Consider the following 22,644-nt stretch of genomic DNA (forward strand, 5'->3'; position numbering starts at 1 on the left):
CGGTTTTGCATTTCCAGAGCCCCAAGGCGATGTGCGCTTGTCGATTGTTGTGACTTGTCTGTTGTAGAGCGTGCCAGTAACCCAAACCAGGCTGCAGATGGTTGTTTTTGTGATAAGGGAGCTACTAGCTGTTCTCACCGTCGTTGTCGCTGTCGTACGTGCACCTTCTTTTATCGTCTTCGAACTTCTTGCACAGAAGCCAAGGAACATATCATCTGGAACATGTGGCTAGTGTACACTAGTGTACACACATTGAAGACCCCGCAAATCCACATCTGATCGAAAGACATGCGGAGAGAATGGAACTCTGCCCAAAACCAGGCGGCCAGGGTTTGACGTTCAGTTGCTGCACCCCAAAAGTTGAGAAACTTGCGGTCTGCACTCTCTTCATCGGACACGTTGCATCGAGCCAAGGGTACTTCTTCCCGAGTCGATTTTTGTGTTTAACATGCCTCGTATTTGAATCTTTTACTGCAAATTTCTCGCCACCATCATGAAGTTAGTAAAGTCTTTGCCGGATGACGGACAAATTGTACAGCAAATATTGAGACAGAAAGGATGTCCAGTCCTGATCAGAGATAGTGGTGGAGAGTATGAGATCTATATAATGATTTCTGTCAGCTCATTGGCTGAAAAGACGTGGATACATATTTAGACGCTCTCAGAACGTCCAACTGCCAAACGGGCATCGTCTTGGTTTCAAGAGTTGATGCTATATCATTCTTGTTATCTGTATCCATAAGGTTTAAACTGTAACCTTCATGGTATTGGAAACTGCATCATGCTTTACCTAACAGCGAGATGTCCAGCAGCCGCTGCCCTGGCGGCGCCAATTAGCGATGAGATCAGAGACAAGCTTGTACCTTTCCCAGATTGGTCGTTTCATATGAAACACTGCCTGCCTTTGGTAGGGCAAGAGTACCTTAACAAATCCTCTAAACACATTTTAATTATCTTGACATCAGCAGCTCCCCCCCCAAAAAAAGAAAAAAAAAGAAGAAAAGAAAAAAAAAGGTACAGCTAGTGGAATCAGCAACTTGAAGTATGTGGCTTTAAAGTATCGCTTCAGGTATAAGCTCAATGTGTGTCTTGTACAATCTCGTGGCCGCGAACTCGTAATTTCTGCTTCTTCCAAAAGCAACCATTTGTAATATCTCGAGATTTTCAGCTTTCAAAGGCACCACCTAGGTACCTACCTCCTGTTACCCGAACTTGAATGCCCACTCCATTATGCAGTAGGTGCGTAGAATGCAAGGCACCACGTCTCAAGTCTCAGCCTCCTGTCAACTTCCGCCGATGTTGTCGCCGAGGTCAAAGGCGCGCTTCGTACACACAACTCAGACTTCGAGATACCAGTACGTATCTACGAATGGAGAGTAAATGAGCGGGTACCAGACGCAAGTGGGAATCTAATGAGATGCAGGCGTTGTCTCATCCGTATCATTCTCGTAAAATTCGAATGACACCCGCGCCCAGCATCCAACTGAAAGTAGACCCTATGAGACTGCACGCTTCTTATCGATAAGTCCTAAATGGATCCACAAAATAATCGACGCATCCATGGACCCCACCTCAAATTCGACATCAAACAGTCGCCTACCAAAACATTGGTACGTACCGCCTCTCAAGCTGCCCTTCAGTTGATAACCAGACATCAGTAACGACTACTCGCAGCTACACTTCACCTCGTCCTCAACAGCCTTCCATCCGGCCAGGCACCGGACAGAGAAGTAACCACTTCTATCATCACCAGTCCTTTTATCCCCAGCCCGCAAGCTGAAACGATCAATCGATCCAAAACCAAAACCTACCTAGGAACTCCATGGCCGCCGTAGACACAATGCTTCATCAAGCGTCATCCTCTTCCCCCCCACGTTCCGCCTCATCTTCGGTGTCGGCAAACCAGAACAAGCGTCGCCATGTCGGCATTGGCGATGTCCCAGGCAACTCCAGCAAGAAGCAGCGCACCACAGCAAACTCCAACATCCAGCAGACAGCATCACTGCAAAGTAACCACCCGCACCAGAGCAACACCACCGCCGGCGCTGTAACCCCTGCATTTCAACCATACGAGTCCCTCCTCGCCAAGCTCCGGCCCAGATATGAAGTCAAAACCATGAGCGTCATGCCCTCGACTAGCATCGCCAAGCACGTGGACAAAGCGCTGCAACACCTCGATCGCTTCAGCCTGTGGGACCAATCCGTGCTGCCGGGCGTGGTGCTCCTTTCCGCTAAGCCGGTGGCTTCGAGCAAGCTTGTCACTATTGCCGAGCTGGTACGACGAAGGATCGGCGAGGGGGAGCATAAGTGGTTTCAGTATAATGTACTGACGGAGACGGAAGAGGAAGATGCTGGTGGGACGGAGGTGGTGGAGGATACGGTTATGGACTTGACCAAGGATGGCGATCACGACGAAGAGGAAGAGGCATTTGAGATGATGGGTATTCACAACAACGGCAATCAGAGACAACAGCAATATGTAGGAGCAGGAGGAGGAGGAGGAGGAGGAGGAGGCCGGGCCTCGCACGACCAACAACCGACGGTTTTTGAAAGAGCTATTGAGCCACCCAATACTCGACACAATAAGTACGTGAGCGTGTTTTTGTCGAGAATCCCGATCGAGGAATTGAGGACGATGCGGAATGTTGCTGTGCAGAGCAACGAGCATCACATTGAGCATCTGAAAAAGAAGAGGGTAGGCTTGGTGGCTTGAGACCTGCTGACCAACTGCCCATTTGAAGGATGGGGCTCGTGGGAAGAGTCATGCATTATCATGATGGCAGATATTGCCTGTCACTCGGTCGGGGCACTATCATGGAGTTCAGGGGCATAACGAGCATGTTTGGTTCTAGAGGGACGGCATTGAGCATAGGCAATGACCCGCAGTAGTATCTTCGCGACTTTTGGAGGTTTTAGTTTTACATCACAAATCTCTGTTTCGAGGTTAACAAACGATTAGGGCGCTGTCCGGAGTTATAGGAGCATCATCGGGTATCAGGTTGTTTGTCTCGATACCTCGCATTATCAAGACATGAGGATTACATTTTAAGGCTCATACGCTCAATTTTCTGTGCCCGCCGACGGTCAGGAAAGAGAAGTTCATGGGTTAAGAAAATCGATAAAGTGGGTGGCATTCTTCATCAGTCACATGTTGTCATTAGACGAAAATTGCCGCAATGCAGACAACGGTCGCAAAGCAATGGGATAGTTTCGTTTTATAGTACCTCCTCTAAACTTTTATTCGTTAGTTTGTAATGCTTTAGGATTCCAAGTCGACCAACGCCGGCCCCATGCAAGCCATCAATGCCAAACGCCCCTGCCTCTCATCACAAATGATGAATAGTCATTTCAAGATCTCCTACCCCAATCTGCTTTAGTGCGCTCTCCATTCTAGTAGCTCATAACGTATCGTACTGGAAGCTCCGTCGTATGTTATACAAGAGATCAAAGATTAGTTTCCCTTGAATCCCGCCAGTGGTAGTAACAATCATTCCGGTGTGCAAAGTCTCGTTTGCTGGCTTATTTGGCGCAACGCCCGCCCAGAAGCGAGCGTTGAACCATCAACAATTCGTAACATACTTGTCGTCGCCCAGGTCGTCCATCCATCAGTTTCAGTCTTCCTCAATCTCTTTAAGGCTGCTGCGAAATATATGTGATTCTCAGGACAAAGTTGACCACCACAGCGAGGAGCAGAATGAGGGCCAAAAAGGTCGGACCGAAGCGGTCGTCGAAGCCGGCCTGGCCCCTCAATCGTATCGACTTGGCTCGCCAGTGGTACGTCACTAGCGCATACACCATGGTTGCCATAGCGACGCCTGTGAAGAGAAAGGCCGAGATGAAGGCGGGCCGGTCGCCAAAGTTAAGCATGCCTATCGCCAGGGCGCCGAGGATGACGGTAAAGTTGAGCCATGAGAGAAAGGTACGCTCATTGGCGAAGAAGACCTTGGGTTCGACGCGAGTGGGGAGAGCAATGCGCTTGCCTGTGGAGGTAACGGATGATGTCAGCGGGAAGAGCGCCGTGGAACGGAAAGTAGCATGTTTGCTTACCTGGCGCAGTCTGGAGGAGAGGCTGACTCGACATGTTGATGATTTTCTAGCTTTGAAATGGTGCCAGGTATATCGATTGAGGAGTAAGCGCTTGCGTATGTGTCGTCGAGATTTTGAAGAAACTGCTGTCGGTCGTTCAAAGTGTTTTCCGTAGTGGCAATCCGGATTCAGAATCAAGCTAGCAGGCGGTCCGCGCACGGCTCCGGTTCCGTCAGAGACTCGGACAAGATATCCCACAGCGATTGGAGCTGTCAAACAAGAGTAGGGACGATTTTCGTGCTGCGTCACCGACAAACAAGCTTCGTGGTTCTTGGGCTTTGTGGAGCACTGTTCGCTGTCGTGTTCTGCGTCTCGGGCTCTGGGAGGAAATTTTGTCCTTTTTCTTTCGCCAACACGACGTTAAAGTCTGATGTTTGAATGATGCGGCGCTGCAGCCAGCGAGAAGCTGCCACAAGTGGAAGAAGGTGATTTCTGCTCGCCAATTGCAAAGCTTCAAACGTCAATTGATCAATGAGAGAGGGTGGAGCTATCCTTCAACAGGCCTAATGCTGGAGTTGTAGTGGGAAAATGGAGCCCACGTGGGCCTCCTTTTCAGAACGATTGGATGGGAATGCCTCCGCTTGACAGAGCTAAAGCGATACTGAACCCACCCCTCTGTCGTCACCGTGGTGACCGTGAACTCTCGACCGTGAGCGGGCATGCGCCGGATCACGTGCCATTTGTCCAAGTGCGATGTTCACCTGTCAGCTGTTCGCTTGGTTATGTGTCAGTGACCAACGCTTGAGGCTACAAATGCTTGGCATTGCTGCCCGCCCGCCCTCCACCGCACCCGCGGCAGTTGCCCGTCCAGCGGCAGCAGCCATCCACTCGTTGTAGGGCAGTGTGATACTTGGGTACCTACCGACTCGGTGGTGGCAGAGCGTATCGGGCGGGCACCGGGCGAGCTGATCGCGTGTGTGTTGGTGATACCTAGGTACTAACGACCGTGTACAAGATTTGGGCATCTACAATTCTACATCACAACAACTTTCTTCCCGCAGCCGTCCCCTAGCATCCCCTTTTCAACATCCCGGGGCGTCTTGGAGAGTATATCCACCCTTGTTTGTCCCTCGAAGAGCAGCTGTATGATTTGCCCCAGAGTTTCAGAGACGAGATTGGTTGGGCATTCCATTTAACGCGACAGCCTTTGGACCAGGGTCTCCTCCTCTATCGCATCGCACCGCAACAATCGCAAAATAAACGCCGACTTACACCCAACAACCACACGGCACCGCACAACAAAATGGCCTCCCCAACGAACTCTGTGAGGATAATTCGGCGGCTTCCTTGAGCTGAGCAGTTTTTACTGACTTTGCGATGCGAAAACCAGCCCCTGCCGCCCAAGCGCCTTGAGCAGATCGCTACCGACGTACGTTCGCCTTCGACCCCTTTTCCCAGCACGGCGGTCGTCAAACGAAATCCGGACCTGCTACTCGAATGATGCGAAATGCGCTGACACTTTTTTTAACAAACAGGTGTGCAACAGCACCTTCGCCAGCGTCGAATACTATGAGCACCCCAAGACCGCACAATGGAATGAGGCCATCATTGTACGTTTCCGCCACGTTGTCTAGTCCTCTGTCCCTGCCCGCCTGCTTTTCTATACCGCCTTCTCCGCATCGACAAAATCAGAACATTTCTCCTCCTTCGACCCGGTGAACGAGCGAGGGGTCTTCGTGTGCGCGCCAGTATAGAGAAGGATCCCACGTTAACTGACCTCCGGTTCCAGCAAAAAATGCTCAAAGCGGTAATGTCTGAAGCGACCCCCCAAGGCGCCACAACCCCGGCCTACAAGTTCGCCGTCAACAGCACCATCGTGCAGCACGTAGTGCCCACCTCGCAACTCAACAAGGCCACCAGCACAAGTACATCGACCGGCACCGGCCCCGAGGGCGAGTCGACCTCGTCGGAGGCTGCCGCCCCTGCCGCCAGCAAGAAGGGACAGGCGGGCCGCCGCGGTATGCACAGCGCGACGGCGGGCTACTGGAACGAGAAGACGGACGGCATGTGGAGCTTCAAGTATGATGGCGAGGCAAAGGGGCTCGATGTTGTCATCATGCTCATTTGGATTGCCCTCTAATATTGGGGTTACAAAGAGAAGGAGGAGATGCGTGAGTTCCACCCGGTTCACCCCTTATGATGTGGGGTTGATGGATGGATGGAGAGGCGCATGGTGAGGGATAGGGAGCCCGGAGTCAGTATACCAAACAAGCGAGAAGAACAATAATTTACTCTGTAATGATATCATAACCTTATCTATATGGTACTGAATGACAGGGATGAACGTGAGCCGTCCGTGGTGGCCTCATCGGCTGGACTATCACAAAGGGGGCTGTCGTAGCTGAACGGGGGTCCTCGATGGTGTGGTTATATTGAAGCGGCTATATGACTTCGAAGTCGGCACAGCGGTCGCAAGATAATAATGCCTGCTAAAATCAAAGGACCAATACTTGTCAAGTGACCAACCCTGACACAATACGCCATAAGCCTTCTGAGATTTCTAGTGTATACGGCCATTTTGATGGAACCGGTGGGCTTCAGGGTTACAGCAATCGGGGGACCTTGACCTGAAACCTCGGAAAGATCGTCGGCCCTCCATCGGACTTAATGCCCCGGGAGCTACGGTACGGCCAAGGCGGAGCTTGGCGAGCCCTGATCACGGATCACGGATCACGGAACTGGAGGTATCTTGCTTCTGCTACGAGAAAGTTCCGGGGCCAGGAAGCGCGGGTATGACGTCTATGGGCGTATTCCCATCATGCTTTGGCTTGTTCCACCGAGGCTTGGGGGCTCAGGCGGTGTACTTCTGATACATGGCCCAATATAACGTCGAGACACCAGGCTTTAGCCCGGTTTCCTATAAGCGAAAAGAAATCAGTTCGATCTGGAGATGGTGCCTCTGTTTGCGTTTTGCCCCTACATTGAAGGCTGTCGCGGGTGCTCATGCATAGCGGGAACGTGTGGTGGGCCAGGTATAGTTCACGATGAAAATACAATGAACGGTCGTGGAAGCTTAACTGTCGACAGGATCTGAATCAGTTACTACTTGAACTCTGATCAGCCCTAGTCGTTTTGCTGAAACCCGTACCCTCAAGTCGAGCACGCCGAGAGGTGGTGGTGAGATTTTTTTGTTGGTAGGCTGGTTGGCGTGACTTTGATAGCTACGAGAAATGTCATCCGAGTGCTCGCTTCATGTTTGTCCCTTCGAGACTGTGTGTCGGTCACTGCCCGGCTCGCAGTCAAAACGCAGGTCCGTCTTCAACTCGCAACGGAAAGCCTGTAGTAGTTACACCAGCTCGTCCGGAACAAAATAACGAAGACTGCAGCCGGACCAGACCACCAAAACCATGACATCGCCGCAAACCCCAAGACGGGCTTCGTCTATATCGTTACTCATATTCCCTTTCTTCATCCTTATAGTGCTTTATAGTCTCCAACACGCGTTTGAAGCCTTATAAATTCGTAGGTGTCTTGTCAAGTTGACGACGACATGGTGCTTTGGAGTCCATGTTTTTTTGTCCTGAACGAGACTAGGTACCATCTCTTAAAATCAAATGTGATTTGGCGGGTAAATGCTTTGGGAGCAATGTCTCCCGTTGCTGTTCGTCCTGCACCATGAAGTGTGTTTGGTAATGTCAACCGCACCACCATTGACCTTATTTAGTTGGATACTTCTTTGAAGGACTTGGATCAGCATTGAAGCGGCGCAGCATCAACTATGTCGCCATATTCGCCACGCATTTGATCCGCACTCGAGTCGTGTACCTTCATTTGGATGATAATGATGAAGATCTCTCCCCATTGATTCTCGGATCGCATCGTACGTGTTTTGGGCGCTCTAACAGCCTTGCGAGCTCGACAAGACGCCACACGCCACGCGTACCATGCGCATACTTTTCGAATAATGGGTCAGATTGGGTCCAAGTCAATTGCGATATCTCCATCTAGCGGCTGTTCGGCGCACCACCACGTGCAGAGGAACAGCTAAATGATTTAGTGTACACATCATAGCCGCCGATCATTGAAGGGGCATGATGAATTGTACCCCTACTGCGTAAATATGCCCCCTAAGTAGCCAGTCAAAGTAAAGGGTAACCGATTGTTATGGTAACAGGGAAAGTTAGATATCAGTTGTGTTGTACACTACAAAATAGACAAGCCCAACAAGAAGCGAACTACGCCACCGAACGCAAGTACTCCTCCCTAACCTCCGTACTCCAAACAATGCTGTTTGAAGGTTAAGCTGGGTTTCAGTGCCTGTTTCTTGTCTACATTTGATGGCATAACTTTTCCGGAAAGGAGACGCCGGACCATCAATCTTCAAGTTTATCAAGACAACCCAGACCTGGCGTGAAGATGGCGGTCAATTGCCAAGACAACATTTACCAGAGGACGGTCGTCAGGAGTGAATGTGTAGATGTACATATTAGCGAAAGAACTCTGTAAATAGGGATGATATCAGAAGGCGGGGTAGTGGATAAAGCAGGTCAACTCTCTCGGTGTCAGCGACCGTCTTGGCTTCGGGATGACAGTGTAGATATCGTCCGGATCGTGTCACTGACGTACGATCTGGCTCAGCGAATTCGGAGATGTTCGTTTGAGGGTTGATGTGCGACGTGTTACCTGAGATGGGAAGTCGACATGCACTATATCGGACGAAAAATAAACGGCGGTGGACGAAGATGGTAACGGTGTTTTCATACCATCAGGGTCCGCGATCCGTCAAGGCTCGGGGATATGTAGGTAATATTTCAACGGGCCAACGACTGCAAAACCCAAAAGTGGTGCGGCTGTCAACACGTTGCAACCTGCCATTGCGAAACGCATCACAGTCATACAGTCAAACCCCCTGTACACCATATGCGACCCCCCCTCAAACGCAAATCCTCTGTCTGATGCAAAGAGCTTTGGTGCCTATGTATAATGTGTAGTGCTATTTGGGTGGTTTACATTACACTAGTGTAGTACATAAGTGGTGGGCATATCCCCCACAAATGCAAAACGACCGTATGATGCCAGGGAACTGCCCTGCCCGAATTGGTTGCATCAACAGGGGGCTGACTGTATTATGGAGAGTCCAGGCAATTCCATGAGATGCAATTTTTTCCAGGAGTCCAAGACGGGACCAGGCCCTTGCGATCCTGGCCAAGGTTCCTAGAAAGCCTTAGCAAAGTCTAGCAGTGCAACATGAGGATTCCAACATGTTCTGGCCGATCGAATGTTGACTTTTTCGAACGCCGACATGTAGCAGACTGATGAACGGCATATAAAGCGCTACGTGATTGGTCAAAGCCTTCCTGGCTGAACGACGTCTGTGGTTGTGAATTGGCTACTCTTTGATGCCCGTTCAGGCAAACGTCAATGCAGTGCATTTCGTGCCAGGTCCTCTGCAGATTGGGATGAACCAAAGAACGACTGCCAGTTTGCTCTGATACCACTCGAACCCACAATCCCACAACGCCCGAGACCCTACTTTGCCTTCACCTCCACCGCGAGTCCACCAGGGCCCAACCGGGCTGAGGATATCAGCGATTGAGAGACAACATGAAGCAACGGCGAGAAGATCTGCGACGGCCGCAACTGACAGCAATAGCGTAATGGTGTACTATGTACATACATACGCAGAATGCACTCCGACCGTGCCGGGCCGTTCGAGGAGGCGTTCGGAAACGGATCGCAACTGAATCAGGAAAAGGGTGAAAGTGACATGCAAAGGCCTGTCTGGCCTCATGACGATCCCCCCACCGCTTTCCTCGCGCCGTGCCACAAACAAGCCCTGGATTTTTCCCTCCACAGAGACTGCCTACGGTTCGTTCTTTTCTTCCATTTCACCTCACCTTTTCTCCGTCGGGAGCTAATCCGCGTTCATCCATCGCCTCCCACTCTTGCCCTCTTCCCATTTACGCCTCCGACTCAGCGAACCGGATCCTTGGTACTTGCCTACTTCCTTTGTCAGGTCAGGTACAACCTACTTGCCGGATTCCACACCCCAAGACATTTCCCCAGAAATCCGTCCCGCCTATCGATCCATCTGTTCCACATCCACGACTATCACCCCCTCATTCTCCCGTCTCGCCATCCCACCCTCCACCTCCTTATGAGCTTGCTAGTGAGGGGTCCGTATATTATCTCATTGTGGCCGACGGCATTGGTACCTGAAGTCTTTATCAGAGCAGCCGAGCCCGCTTTGCCTCTACCTTCATCCTCTACACTAGCATCATTGCCACTACCCGAATCAACCAACCTCCTACATCCGCTACAGTTTGATACAACTAGTGATACACGTCGATAGCCCCAACGACCACTACCGTCACCAAAAAGGGATTGTTTTCACGGAGCAGCTACACAATCTCAACAACAACCACGACGATAACCATTATCGAGAGAGAACTCTAGTACCGATCAGCTATCCATTACCATCATGATCGAGGTTCTCTACAGCACCCCACCCCTTTTGCCGGGTTCTGCGTTGCCGTTCACCAGAGAGGATCACATGAGGAAGGAAATGAGCCTTATGCGGTCAGGAAAGCGAGTACCACGCCGGTCTCAAACTTTCCAGGAATATCACATCCCGCAGCCCCCTCTCTTTACCCTCCACACTATTCAACAGCTTCCCGAGGAAGATGTTGTCAAGCAGCCGGTCGTACCCGTGAAGGAGAGGAGCCAGCCCAAGCCGACAGAAGAAAAGGTGACGGTACGACGCAGGCCTGCGCTGGGCCCTCCTCGCCGGTCTTACTCTGTCACGGATCGTTTGCCGTTGCCCGTGCCATCGGCAGGCAAGCTGTTGCTCGATCTGCCACCAGAGCTACACATGGCCATCTTCGACTTTCTTGACCCCATCGATAGCACCTGTCTCGGGCTGACCAACAAGCACTTCTACGCCATTCACCGCCGAATGCATGGGACCGTTCCGCTCAGGACGCGGCGCGAGGGTCCAAACGAGCTGGAGTGGGCGTGGCATCTTGCAGGCACTGTCAGGAGATCGGCCCCATCCTCTCCAGTGGAAGAGAAGAGCGAGGAAGAGAGCAAGAAGTCTCTGTCACTGTCGCAGCTCCGGATCCGTGGCCAAGCATACTGCAGAAAATGCGGCGTCACGCGATGCCAGCTGCATAAGCACATCCAGGAATGGATGGGCGACAATATGGAGTACTGCTCCATTACGGAGAAGTTTGGGCCGATTGCGCCCGAGGGTGCCAAGTCATATTGCTATATGAGCAAGCCTGGCGACAAGACACGGTGTGGGCGACATTTTGTGCGGAGGTCGAAGGTGGTTTTGCAGTAAACATTGGTCTGGATTTTTCGGCATGGTGCGGTTTTCTCTTTTGGATACACACATCAAGAGGCGATGATAACCTGTCGAGTTTGGGATCTTTGAAGCGGCATCAATCTCGACTGGCTACGAAAGGATTCTCGTCGCGAAGGAATGGGATTATTACAGGTACATAACTAGAGAGAGCGGCATTGGGGGACGCAAAAACCTCGCAATGTGGGGAAGAATTACAAACTCCTATGACAAATGCCTCGACAAATGTCTTGGGAACACATCAATGAAGTAAACATTGTCTGAACCTTTCAACGCCGTGCCGAGTGTTCCTACTATTGAAGCGTCACTGCCTGACCCTACAGATTAATGGAGCACTTCCCCAAACCGATTTTGGATGCTGCCGACAGCCTCGCCATCGCCAATGAATCGTCGACTGAAGCGAACGAGCGACAAAATGTTTGGCATGTGCCACTTTGGTGATGCCGAGAGTGTTTGTGGTGGTCTTGTCTTCCGATGCAAGCTACAACGTTCGAAGATACGTACCGCAGACCAAAGTAACGATCGAGGTTACCCACCCATGGTGTGTGGTCTGGCCCTTGCTTTGGCAACTGGCAATGACGTGATTTTCCTTTTGCGAATGCCTGCAGCTCAACAAAAATTTCCCTTCAGCTGCCACTGCCGCCGCTCGCTTGTTCCCATGTTCCGTCCGTTAGGAGCGGTCACACCTGCACCCAATTGCACTAACGGCCTGGACAACCACTCCGGTTTCCGGCACACCCTGGCACGGTCCACTGTTTGCAGACAGCGCGAGTCTTCTAGCGATTTCTAACAGTGCCCCTAGGCAGTCACGCTCCCGCCCCGGCTTCAATTGCTTCCCTCTTGTAGAGGTACAGTAATGTGCCCTGTTAATGCAAGGCCCCCCTTTTGCAAACACATACAAACTGGCCCATTAGATGCAAACGATTTCTGGGCCCGGATTCCCAGTTTTGTATGTGAGTGAGGTACCCCTTAATGCAAAAGCCCCTTTAATGCAAAAGATTCGAGCCGTCCCCCATACTGCCGGAATTAGTTGCATTAACAGGGTACATTACTGTAAGTGTCATGTTTTTTTACCTCTACCATGCTCGCCCTGGCTTGGACAAAGAACCTCCCGCTCGCAAGATTTGGCGCATCGCTCTCTACACTACATTTTAGTTGAAGGAAACTAGACCGGCTGGGGACTTGACCTTTTGGTGGAATCTCAAGCAGCAAAGAAAAAACCTCAGATCACCGCAGCAATAGCGTCGCAATTGAGGGGACGCTGGCGCCAAAACATGCAGATGACCCTTTTCTTTTCTTCAGGCATGCCCTCTGAAAATGGAACGAGAAGTCCTCGACGACCGGGGAAAGATGATGGATGCTACTCGTCAGGTCGTTAAAGTCGACCGTCTGACTAGCGGCAGAGCTACTACTACACGTAGAGTAGCCACCTAGTTTTAGGATCAGTGACTGACTGGTACACGACCAGCGATTCGAACCGCGAAAGCGACTTCTACTACACTACATAGCTACATCCCTTAGCGTCAAAGTCGCCTACGCTAAACTAGTTAGCGGGTTTACCTACATATAAGTATAGCATAGATGCATACACACCATATACTGTCTCGATACAAGAATCCGGTACGAATCAATGATCGCGACTAGTGCCCGTCCGCTAGTCAGACTGTCGGCCATGTTGACCTGCCCGACGAGTCTGTTGTTTGCCGTCTCTGGTGTGTGTGTGTGGCAGCAGGCAAAGGGGCCTTCTGACGTCTTCTCTTCTTTTTTCTTAGCCGCATGTGAAAGAAAGTAATTCATTTTCCAAACCTGACCGATCAGCCTCCGGAACTGCCATTGGACTCGACAGCTGAAAGAGTACTTGTTACAGTCAACTGTACAACAACCGCATTATCGTGCCAATCGACCCTCTGTCAATCAGGTTTGCCGGAGTTTTCCATCAGTTCGGAATCGCAAAGAAGAGAAAAACAGGGAACAGAGAAAGAGAGGTCACTCAGAAACACAACAACAGTTGTCTTTGGACCTGGTGATATATGTTAAAAGTGGAAGTGCTCGTATCTGGTCGATACCTTCCAACCTGTCAGTCCCGTCACCTGCAAGTCTGATACCTACCCGGCGCCGTTGAATCCCAAACTGCACGCTACAATACATTCGCGCGATAACTTCAATCGCTCCTCATCTCAGTCACAGATCCTCAGACGACGCTGCTACTGCACCAAGCATCTTGATCTGAGCGCTTCTTGCCTGCAGACGGCATAGAGATACAGCGAAGGAACGAAGTGTTGCTGGGACACTAGGTGCAACTAGAGGTAGCAACTGCGTTGGAAAGGGTATAGCACGGGGCCCACAATTAGCACTGCAGTACCTCTACGTACTGGACCTCTACCCGACATTGCTCAATTCAGTGCTCCATTGCATACTCCATAACCTCTTAGCCCGACCTCTAGTATCGGCTGGCCCAACTCATCAACTCTTTCCCCCACCCTTCTTTCCTTCTCTTCCTACGCCCCATCCACTCGCCATGTCACCTTCTCTGAACTCGTCAACGCCTCAGGCTTCTGGGAAACGCAAGCGTAGCTCTGCTGCCGCGGACAGCATCGCAAATTCCAAGATCAACACCACACATCTTGACCCCGTCGACGCCGCCATCATGAACCAGGACCAGATCATCCAGACCGAGTCCCGCGACGCCTCGGCTGAAGAGGGCGACACCACCGCTCCCGAGTCTTCACGCACTGCCGCTGGCCACAGAAAGACCGACTCGGCCACTAGCAGCCATCCGCCTAGCAAGCGCCAGCGTCCCAACAACGACCAGCTCTCAGAAGGCCCCGCCACCACTGATGCAATAGAGCAGGCCCAGGCTATCGATCCCGGCGAGCCCAGTGATACCACCGAAGCCAGTGATCACATCGCCGAAAGAGTCACCCGCAAGAGCAGCCGCAAGGCCACGGTCGGCCAGAACAATGGCAGTGAAGACGGAGAGACGGGTGGGTACCCAATAATATCCAAGGGCCCGGCCATGGCACCACCGCCCATTGGAAAGCTTACCCATCCCGTGGGATACAAGACGAACCCTCCTCCCATGGGTAGGCCAGTCAGAGTATATGCGGATGGTGTCTTCGATCTGTTCCACCTCGGGTACGTTCCTCTTCTTTTTCCCTAGTGGTGGGCAAATATGTCATTTGAAGACAGGGGAAAGGCCAATGCCCCCGGAGATGGGTAATTGACGCAGATTTGGCAGCCAATGTGGCAGAAGATAACGAAAGAGGCCCCTTGTAGCTCTTATAACGGCATTTGCTAACCACAAGGACAACAGACACATGCGCCAGCTTGAGCAAGCAAAGAAGGCCTTCCCCGAAGTCTACCTCCTTGTGGGCGTGACGGGCGACGAGGATACACACAAGCGCAAGGGTTTGACCGTTTTGTCAGGCAAGGAGCGTGCCGAGACCGTCCGGCATTGCAAGTGGGTGGATGAAGTTATCGAGGACTGCCCCTGGATTGTCACACCCGAGTTCCTCGAGGAACACAAAATTGACTATGTGGCCCACGACGACATCCCCTACGGCGCTGATGAGGGCGACGATATCTATGCGCCTATCAAGGCGGCTGGCAAGTTCCTGGTCACGCAACGAACAGAGGGTGTGAGCACCACTGGCATCATCACCAAGTGAGTTATCCCTCACCTATCGTTCCACGCATTGCATACCAGTTTCTGTACTGACAGCTATTTCCTTCACTGCAGGATCGTCCGCGATTATGAAAAGTATATTGCTCGTCAATTCAAGCGCGGCGCGTCGCGTCAAGAGCTCAACGTCAGCTGGCTAAAGAAGAACGAGCTTGACCTGAAGAGGCACATCCAGGATCTGCGTGACAATATCCGCAGCAACTGGGCTACGACCGGACAGGAGCTCAGCAAGGAGCTGCGCCAGTTTTGGCCGTCTAGTCGACCCCAAAGCCCAAGCCCTTCGGGATTCCCCCGACTGCCTCCGCAGCTGTTGGCTATGGCGCAGAACGGCGGTAGCAGCGCCGATGTGTCGAATGCTACCAGTCCCAGTCCTCTTGGTCCAGCTTCAGGATCGGCGCAAGCAGGTCCCTCTAACTTGGCGCCCAAGAGCCCGACACAGGCAGCTGCGCAGGCAGCAGGAAACGTGAACGATTTCATTACGGGTTATACTCTTGGGTTGGTTGGGGGTGTACGATCTTGGGTAAGTGTTCTACCATCTTTTTTTTCTTTCACTGAGCGCTGCTTGTTGAGTGCTTTGACTGACTCTGCCCCCTTTAGATGAGCAGGACCCGCGGGCCGAGCCAGGAAGACGGTAGCCGGGCACCCAGCGATGATGACTCGGAAGAGGGTGACAAAAAGAAAAGTAGCGAAAAGCGGAGGTCCAATGTCCCGGCTGGCTCCGGTGCGGCTTCGGCCTCGGCCTCTACCAGCCGTGCTCAGAGGCGTGTCTGAATAAAACGAGAAAATGCTTAAGATTGGGTTAGACGGGTGTCTCTTTGAATATGATTATGGGATGGGAAGGATCGAAAAGCTGAACAGAACCTAAATGAACTGGGGTTGGGATGGGGGGCACAGGGCCGGTTACGGGTGTAATATAATGGATGTCTTTTGTTCTTTTTCTTTTTTCCCCCTCCTTGCTTCCCGGCATAGTGCTCTTGAGTTTACTTCGATAGTGGAGTGCAACTATACTCTTCTTGTTTGACTATCGCTATCCCGGTATTTCTGAATTAATTAACTTAAAATAGCTAATTGACGTCTCTGAAAATGTACATGTAAGTAACGCATTATTCACTACCGGTATCTTTACATGCGTACCACATTCCAGCCCTTTTTTCTGCTTCACTTCTCTCTTCACTTCTCTTTTTGCCAATGATCGTCCTATACATTATGAGAGGTATCATGGCGCATGGCTCCTAAGCTGTAAGGGAGAAAGGTTGTCCCTACAAGGTAACGGCAGAACATTTTCAGTGTAAAACCCCTCCCCCCTTAGTTAACAAAACACACACAAAGGTTGCTGATTACCTGAACGCCTGGTAAGTACTGAATCCTCTCCGTTTGTCTCCATTGCTCCTTTACCTAGTTACTCTTCCACATGTTTTCAACAGCCCACACGTTTACACACGTGTTTGTCTATTTTCTCAGAGTCGGCCCATATTGAGCACTGTTCAAGCCTATTGTGTCTCTCTTAACTGACAAGAGGAGATAGATGAGCCAGTCGACTTCAACAACAGAATTCTTCCGACACGGGAGATGCCACATTTCGAGTTGTCCAAGGGGCCAGCCAGGTACCATCGTTTAACTCCAGGCGCCCAAGCGGCACAGTTTCTGAAAGCCTCCGCTCTCCATTGCCCAACTGACCATTGTGCATAAGCATGTGCTTTTGCTGCTTCCTTAAACGTTCCGTTAGAACCAACAGTTATCATCTAACATGAACTCCAGTCGCATTGCAAGCTACCAACTGTCACTACCCTCCCGCGAGTACATCTCACTACGTGTCCAGCGAATGGTCCGACCTGCCATCAACGCCCTACCCGACCGATACTGCACGAAATATCACATACAGATTCCATTCACTTTCACACGAGTCAGACTATAGTCAGGTCATTTCTTATTCGTTCAGCTAAGCGCGGCCGCCAGTGCGGGTGGTGGCGCCGGCGGGTTAGCACCCGACTCGACCCTCGCCCTCACTAACTTGTGGTGAGATTATTCTATGCACGTAATGGCCTGTCAGATTGGGGGGTGGTACAGGAACACGTGAGAATTATTTGGTGTGAGCGAAGGTGGGTGCTCTTGTGGCCTATACGTACAGCTACAGCAATCCTCCCATCCATTAACCAGTGTCCAAGAATTTATATGTACATCATCTTCCCTGTTTGGAGAGGTGTTATTGCTTGGTCCTGGGCATGTGTGTAATACGTCGCATTCATCGTTCTGTGATGCTTGTGGCACAAAAAGTCTACTTTGTGGTTCTCCAGTGGGCGAAGACAATGTTGATAAATTGGTGAATTAGCTTTGTTGATACCATATGACCACTATTTGTATGTAGTCTTTTTGAAGTCCTCCGTTGTTGCCTGTTTCATTTCTTTGGAAATCGACTTTTACAATGGCGACCCCCTGGGTATCAAGAACTTTAGATCTTTATTCTTAATTCCTGGATGCCTCTAGAATAACAAACACCTTTTTCACATGCAAAATGTCTGGAGCATACTACCCGAATCGCTTAAATAGACGACTCGGACACGGGCGATGGGATGAAATGACATTCTCATTATTTGCTATAAAATTCTACCCGACCACTCGCCCATCTTCCCTTGCCACGTGGATGTGTGCCATCTATGTATCCCACTCCTCGAAAGAAGCGAGCGGCTCAAGCTTGCGTTTAAAGGTGCCAGCCAAAGAATTTTAGAAGAATAACACCCAAGTCATGATTCGAGTCTAGAGGTACCAGCCAGTGCTCCACGAGGAAGAGAATTCAATCAAGATACGCTTAGTTACCGGCCTGGCGATTTCCATCTGAATACTGATTCTGATGCCTATCACGATCGCACATACGCACTTTGAACCTGCGTAGCTAGGTAGGTATGTGGCATGTTCGCCCAGTGTTGACGGCTATACATTCATTTCTATGGTTGACTAAATCTGGAACGAACCACCTATTGTATAGCCATGGTCAATCTCCCGGTTACCCTTTCGCAAAGTAAATCTCAAGCTCAACATATAGGGCAGAGCGAACCACAAATTACGGTAAATAACCTCTATTCCTTCCACTGAATCAGTTTGCGCAGAGTCAGCCTCGCCAACATTCCGCAAACTGCATCAATCATCCCAAAAATCCCGTTAGTCCTCAAAGGTAAGTACTTCAGAGCCAATGCCCACAATTCACCGCCGTTTTTTGAGCAGCATGGAACGGCATAGTCAAGTTGTGCGTGGCCTTCACTTACTACTAGATACTTTCCCGCCTTGACTTCCAGCTCAGCAGAAACTATGAAAACGAAAAATACATTTGCAATAAAATTAGTTCCATTTCTAGTTGCAAAGCATCACTCTTGTCCCGAAGGAGATCCTGCCACCTCGACCTGGATTGGTCGCTTGTCAAGGGCAAGCGGGGCGGCACAGATGGTAGGTTTGTCTTTCGTCCGATCATTTCCCCATACAGGTAACTATCTCCAAGGTAGTGTAGTCTTTACCTAACTTATTCTCCATGTGCTATACTTCCTTAGTGCCTTTGTCTTATGTGTTGTAAAAATGGCTAACGCAATGTATGTTGTTCGCGCGGCGAGGAGCTTTGGGACAATGGCGGACTATATTGTCATGTTCAATTGGACATGATCAAGGTACGTAACATTCATGTAAGGTCAGGAACGAAAACTGAAAAGAAGTATAGATAAAAAACTAGAGTGGTTGGTCTATAGGTCGAAAATATGCCCAGTTCTACACCTCAACGGAAGAGGTTCGGTTATACCCGACTCGCAGAACAAAATGGTTACTCACTTTAGAGCTAGTTGTTTTGTTATGATGCTCGAAGTGTAACGTAAATGGTAGGCTCATTAATTTCTGGATACTACAGAGAGAGACTCGTTGTACCCTTACTGTAAATCCAACGATGTGGTTCTGTGCCGAGATTCGGTTCGAAATGATAAAGTATAATTTGCCATTCCTTCACCTGCCGAGCGTCAGACTATTGATACAAGAATGAAACGGCACTCAAGACATGGAACCTTCTGTCGTTCACGGCTAGGGACTGAAAGCTGAATGCATCCTCGAGGCAAAAGGAAAGGTCCCAACGTTTGACGTTGTTAATTATTTCGTATGCGATGGAAGTTTGGGCGTCAAGACAAGGCCATCTCTACTTGAAGGTACCTCTTTGTACACACGGTGCGAAACAACATATGGGCAGCGCCAAAAGGACTTTGGTAAGGCTGTGGCTTTAATAGTTTGTATCACATAAGAACCACGCGCTGTACCACAACATCTACCAGGAAAACAGGGATATACTGCTTCTAGGTGTACAAGAATAGTATGGATTTGAACCTGGCTTAGTAGGCTTACTGTCCAGGTGAGTAAAAGCCTTTCGGACCTTTTCATTTTGTAATGACTACGTATACCCATGTTGAAATAGAACCGGTTCGCCTGAGCTAGCATCCAGCAAGAAACGCTTGAATAAGACGATCTGGGCGATTATGGATCGGTACAGTATCCGAGGGTGAGGAAGCCTGGGGTTGCTCAAAGTAATGTAGGAGGGGTTTTGGCTGGCACATCTGGCCAGAGTACGAGACGGAGATACAGCCGTGTAGCTGTGTTTTCCAAACTGGTTGATAATCTTTCCGATAACCCCACCTCCCGGCGGTCCGGTTGATTCTATAATGTGACGATGTTATACCAACCGAGATCTGTAACAAACTGAACTTGTGCTTCGGCCAAACATATTCCATGAAACTAACGTTCATGATCTTTCGCAGAACTAATAGCAAAGGCCGTCTCTAGCTCCGCGGGGCACCAGTTTTCCAATTTTTGGCAGCCATAAACCGTGAGGAGCTAAGATTACATACGCCTGAACACGTTGTCTTTTCGGGTCGTCCCGTGATAAACGACGCCGCAAAGGGGAGCATTCAGGGACGGCACCTTGGAGCTGGGAGGTGCTCATCGTAAGGTAAGGTAGTGAGGGTTCTCATAGCGTTGAACACGGGGCCTGGGACCTTCAAAAGGTTAACAAATGTTCGTATTTCAGTGAGGAATCTGGATCTCTGATTGCCCCTGGTTTGGTGCATGCATTGGGTACCTAATGCAGCGAATTGCAGAATTTTTCTGGAATCCAACCGAATACGAAAAGTGCAGCTGTAAGACTGCACCTTACAGCCCCCGAACACAACCTAAAGCGGTACGTACCTGTAAGGCAATGAGACTGGCATAGCGGCACTGTAGAGAAGTTATGGACGTCGATACCGAGTCACTGACGATGGCAAAGCGGGAACAAGATACAATGGACGCGGCACATACATAGTACCTACCTACCGGGTAGGTCCTTAGCGTGCCTGATTCCGTGTAATCTGTGGCTCGTCCCCCATGGCTGGTGAACAGGATCGAGGGCACCATTGGATGCGGTGACATAGATGACTGGCTTGCTCTCACTTTGGACGTAACATTCTCATCCCACGCAACGGTTCAAGTTGGTCTCTTGCTGACTGCAGTTAACATGGATTGACTGACCTTGTTGGTCTTGTACTTTGTTGGATGCTGTGCGACTTGAAAGGCCTTTGCGATCTGGGGTAAGAGGTATGTATGAACGGGGAGGGGCAATGAATCCGCTCTACGATTAACAGGAGGACATGATTCGAATCACTGTCCGCATTGTGTTGGGATGGATGGAAAGAATGAGGAAGAGAACTGTTAGAGTCATACTTAATCGGAAGAAACTGGAAGGAATTTTCCTGCAACAGACTGTGGAAGTGAAGGCGCGATGGATGGTATGTAGTCGACGGTGGGGTAGCTTCCATGAGGGGGGAAGGGGTGGGGTTGTTGTGTTGGAGAAGTTGGAGATGCCAAGCCGGATGCTAAAAATAAAAGCACCATAAGCGCCGGCCAAGACCGGCGTATGTATGTACCAAGAGGGAACTAACAAACCACTCATGCAAAGCATCTGATAGTGTTCTGCAGTTGCTCTAGGTACACTACCAGTCGGCACCAACTCGTGGTCTATGTGCGCAGACGGGGCAAGCAAGCCCTTCCATATCCTCTAGGTATTGCACTGTACGGACATTTGCGAACGAATTGAGTGATGGGACGTCGCGTGCTTCCATCTTTCCAATCTTGGAATACACCTGATCTCTAGACTAGAGGTATCTTCCACCACTTTTGATCGACTCCAACCGTTCAAAAAAAAAATTGTTAACCTCACCGCAACACCTCGATTTGTCCATCTCCAATGCAACACAAAGCGCAGCACTGCCGAACTGCTTCATCACCCATGCACCTCGCTCGTCTCAAAAGACAAATTCGGAAATCTCCTCCAATCGAGGCAGCTCAATCCTGTCTTGCTTGGATGATGCCCCGCGTTTGACGGGATCACCGCGGGCATGGCCATCATGAAGGCACCTAGATGGATGATCTATGGGAAACGCCAGCGAAACCTTGCTTTCATTCTTCACAATATTGATTTGCAGTAGCATCTAAGCATGATTTCCAGCATCGAGCATACATCGCGGGCCCGCATCAAGTTCCGGTCCCTGCTAGCATGACTGGCTGCCTGATGGGCCTGTGGCTTGCACCGTCTTTCAACACATCACACTGCCACCTGTCCAAGACCACAAAGCATGGCGATATGGTTGACCCAGTTTGCATCGACACAAAATCCTGGTCAGTATCCATGGCAGATATCATAATGTATGCATATCGCAACCGCCGCCACGCATTGTTTGTACCTTACACACCTCCACTGCACACAAACTTCAGACCGCAATGCCGGCACATCGGGACCATCATTACATCCCAGGTCCTTTGCGGGTCACTTTGTGTAGCTGGCGTGCCTGCGCCTGATCACCAAACTCACCGCGGATATTAGGCGCGCCGGCCGACGACCCAGAACTTACTGCATGTTCGGCACCTCTCATTTGAGGTCCATGGAAGCGAATGAAAAACTGTGGTCTACGCGCGCTGGACAGCTCGTCACAACTCGCTCTCTGCTTCATCTGCCGAAGAGCATCACCGAGAGAAATATGATGCGATATCATGGGTGCATTGCCCTCGGCAGCTGCTAGTGAATGTTGCCCGAGGCCGCAGTCCATTCTTCAGCTGTCAACACCCTACACGGGCGCCCCCTTCATTATCCTCCACCAGCACAGCTGAAGCTCAGCCGTTATCAGATGGATCCTGACTATATACGCTCGCTTGTTTGCCTTGCATGCGAGGCTAATGGAGCTGATGGCCTGTAGTGGAAAGGCTGATTAACCTTGCTCCCACTCTGTACGCCTACCCGGCCTGGGTTTCAGGTCTTGCTCATGCAGCCAATTCGATTTTGTTTCAGAGGACTGTCCCCATGTTTGGCCCCCGCTTCTCCATTGACTGTCGGCCCGCAGGCCTCAGCTTCAGCCGTTCAAGTGTCCGGCAGTTTCCGGCTCAGGAGCCCGAAGCCTCCTTCGTTGAGCCTCATGGGCCCTAGCAAGGGCTTGATGATGTGTCTTGGAGACATGCCCAAGGTTTCATATGCCTGCTGCCGTTCACATGGCCAAGTGCAACAAGGTACCACCTCTATTCATCT

General features: G+C 50.6%; 5 protein-coding genes across 5 annotated transcripts; 4 read left to right on the plus strand and 1 right to left on the minus strand.

Annotated features, from left to right (window-relative positions):
- Nucleotides 1-1,699: 1,699 nt before the first annotated feature.
- On the plus strand, nt 1,700-2,756 carry NEUTE1DRAFT_88109 (uncharacterized protein; the record flags this gene model as incomplete). The annotated part of the gene is made up of 2 exons (XM_009856244.1): nt 1,700-2,441; nt 2,514-2,756. 2 exons carry the CDS (start codon nt 1,823-1,825, stop codon nt 2,711-2,713), a joined length of 819 nt encoding a protein of 272 aa, XP_009854546.1.
- Nucleotides 2,757-3,201: 445 nt separating this feature from the next.
- Nucleotides 3,202-4,451, minus strand: NEUTE1DRAFT_88111 (vacuolar transporter chaperone 1; the record flags this gene model as incomplete). Its single annotated transcript, XM_009856245.1, has 2 exons — nt 3,202-3,980; nt 4,048-4,451. The coding sequence occupies 2 exons, from the start codon at nt 4,079-4,081 to the stop codon at nt 3,631-3,633; spliced, it is 384 nt and encodes a 127-aa protein (XP_009854547.1).
- A 638-nt stretch (nt 4,452-5,089) lies between these two features.
- On the plus strand, nt 5,090-6,513 carry NEUTE1DRAFT_69435 (uncharacterized protein; the record flags this gene model as incomplete). The annotated part of the gene is made up of 4 exons (XM_009856246.1): nt 5,090-5,350; nt 5,417-5,455; nt 5,562-5,636; nt 5,816-6,513. The coding sequence occupies 4 exons, from the start codon at nt 5,330-5,332 to the stop codon at nt 6,164-6,166; spliced, it is 486 nt and encodes a 161-aa protein (XP_009854548.1).
- Nucleotides 6,514-10,226: 3,713 nt separating this feature from the next.
- On the plus strand, nt 10,227-11,657 carry NEUTE1DRAFT_118252 (uncharacterized protein; the record flags this gene model as incomplete). Its single annotated transcript, XM_009856247.1, has 1 exon — nt 10,227-11,657. One exon carries the CDS (start codon nt 10,508-10,510, stop codon nt 11,366-11,368), a length of 861 nt encoding a protein of 286 aa, XP_009854549.1.
- Nucleotides 11,658-13,907: 2,250 nt separating this feature from the next.
- Nucleotides 13,908-16,090, plus strand: NEUTE1DRAFT_132093 (uncharacterized protein; the record flags this gene model as incomplete). Its single annotated transcript, XM_009856248.1, has 4 exons — nt 13,908-14,524; nt 14,703-15,053; nt 15,129-15,591; nt 15,669-16,090. 4 exons carry the CDS (start codon nt 13,908-13,910, stop codon nt 15,840-15,842), a joined length of 1,605 nt encoding a protein of 534 aa, XP_009854550.1.
- Nucleotides 16,091-22,644: the final 6,554 nt, after the last annotated feature.

Source organism: Neurospora tetrasperma, assembly GCF_000213175.1.
Source record: "Neurospora tetrasperma FGSC 2508 unplaced genomic scaffold NEUTE1scaffold_6, whole genome shotgun sequence".
Taxonomy (NCBI): Eukaryota; Fungi; Ascomycota; class Sordariomycetes; order Sordariales; family Sordariaceae; genus Neurospora; species Neurospora tetrasperma.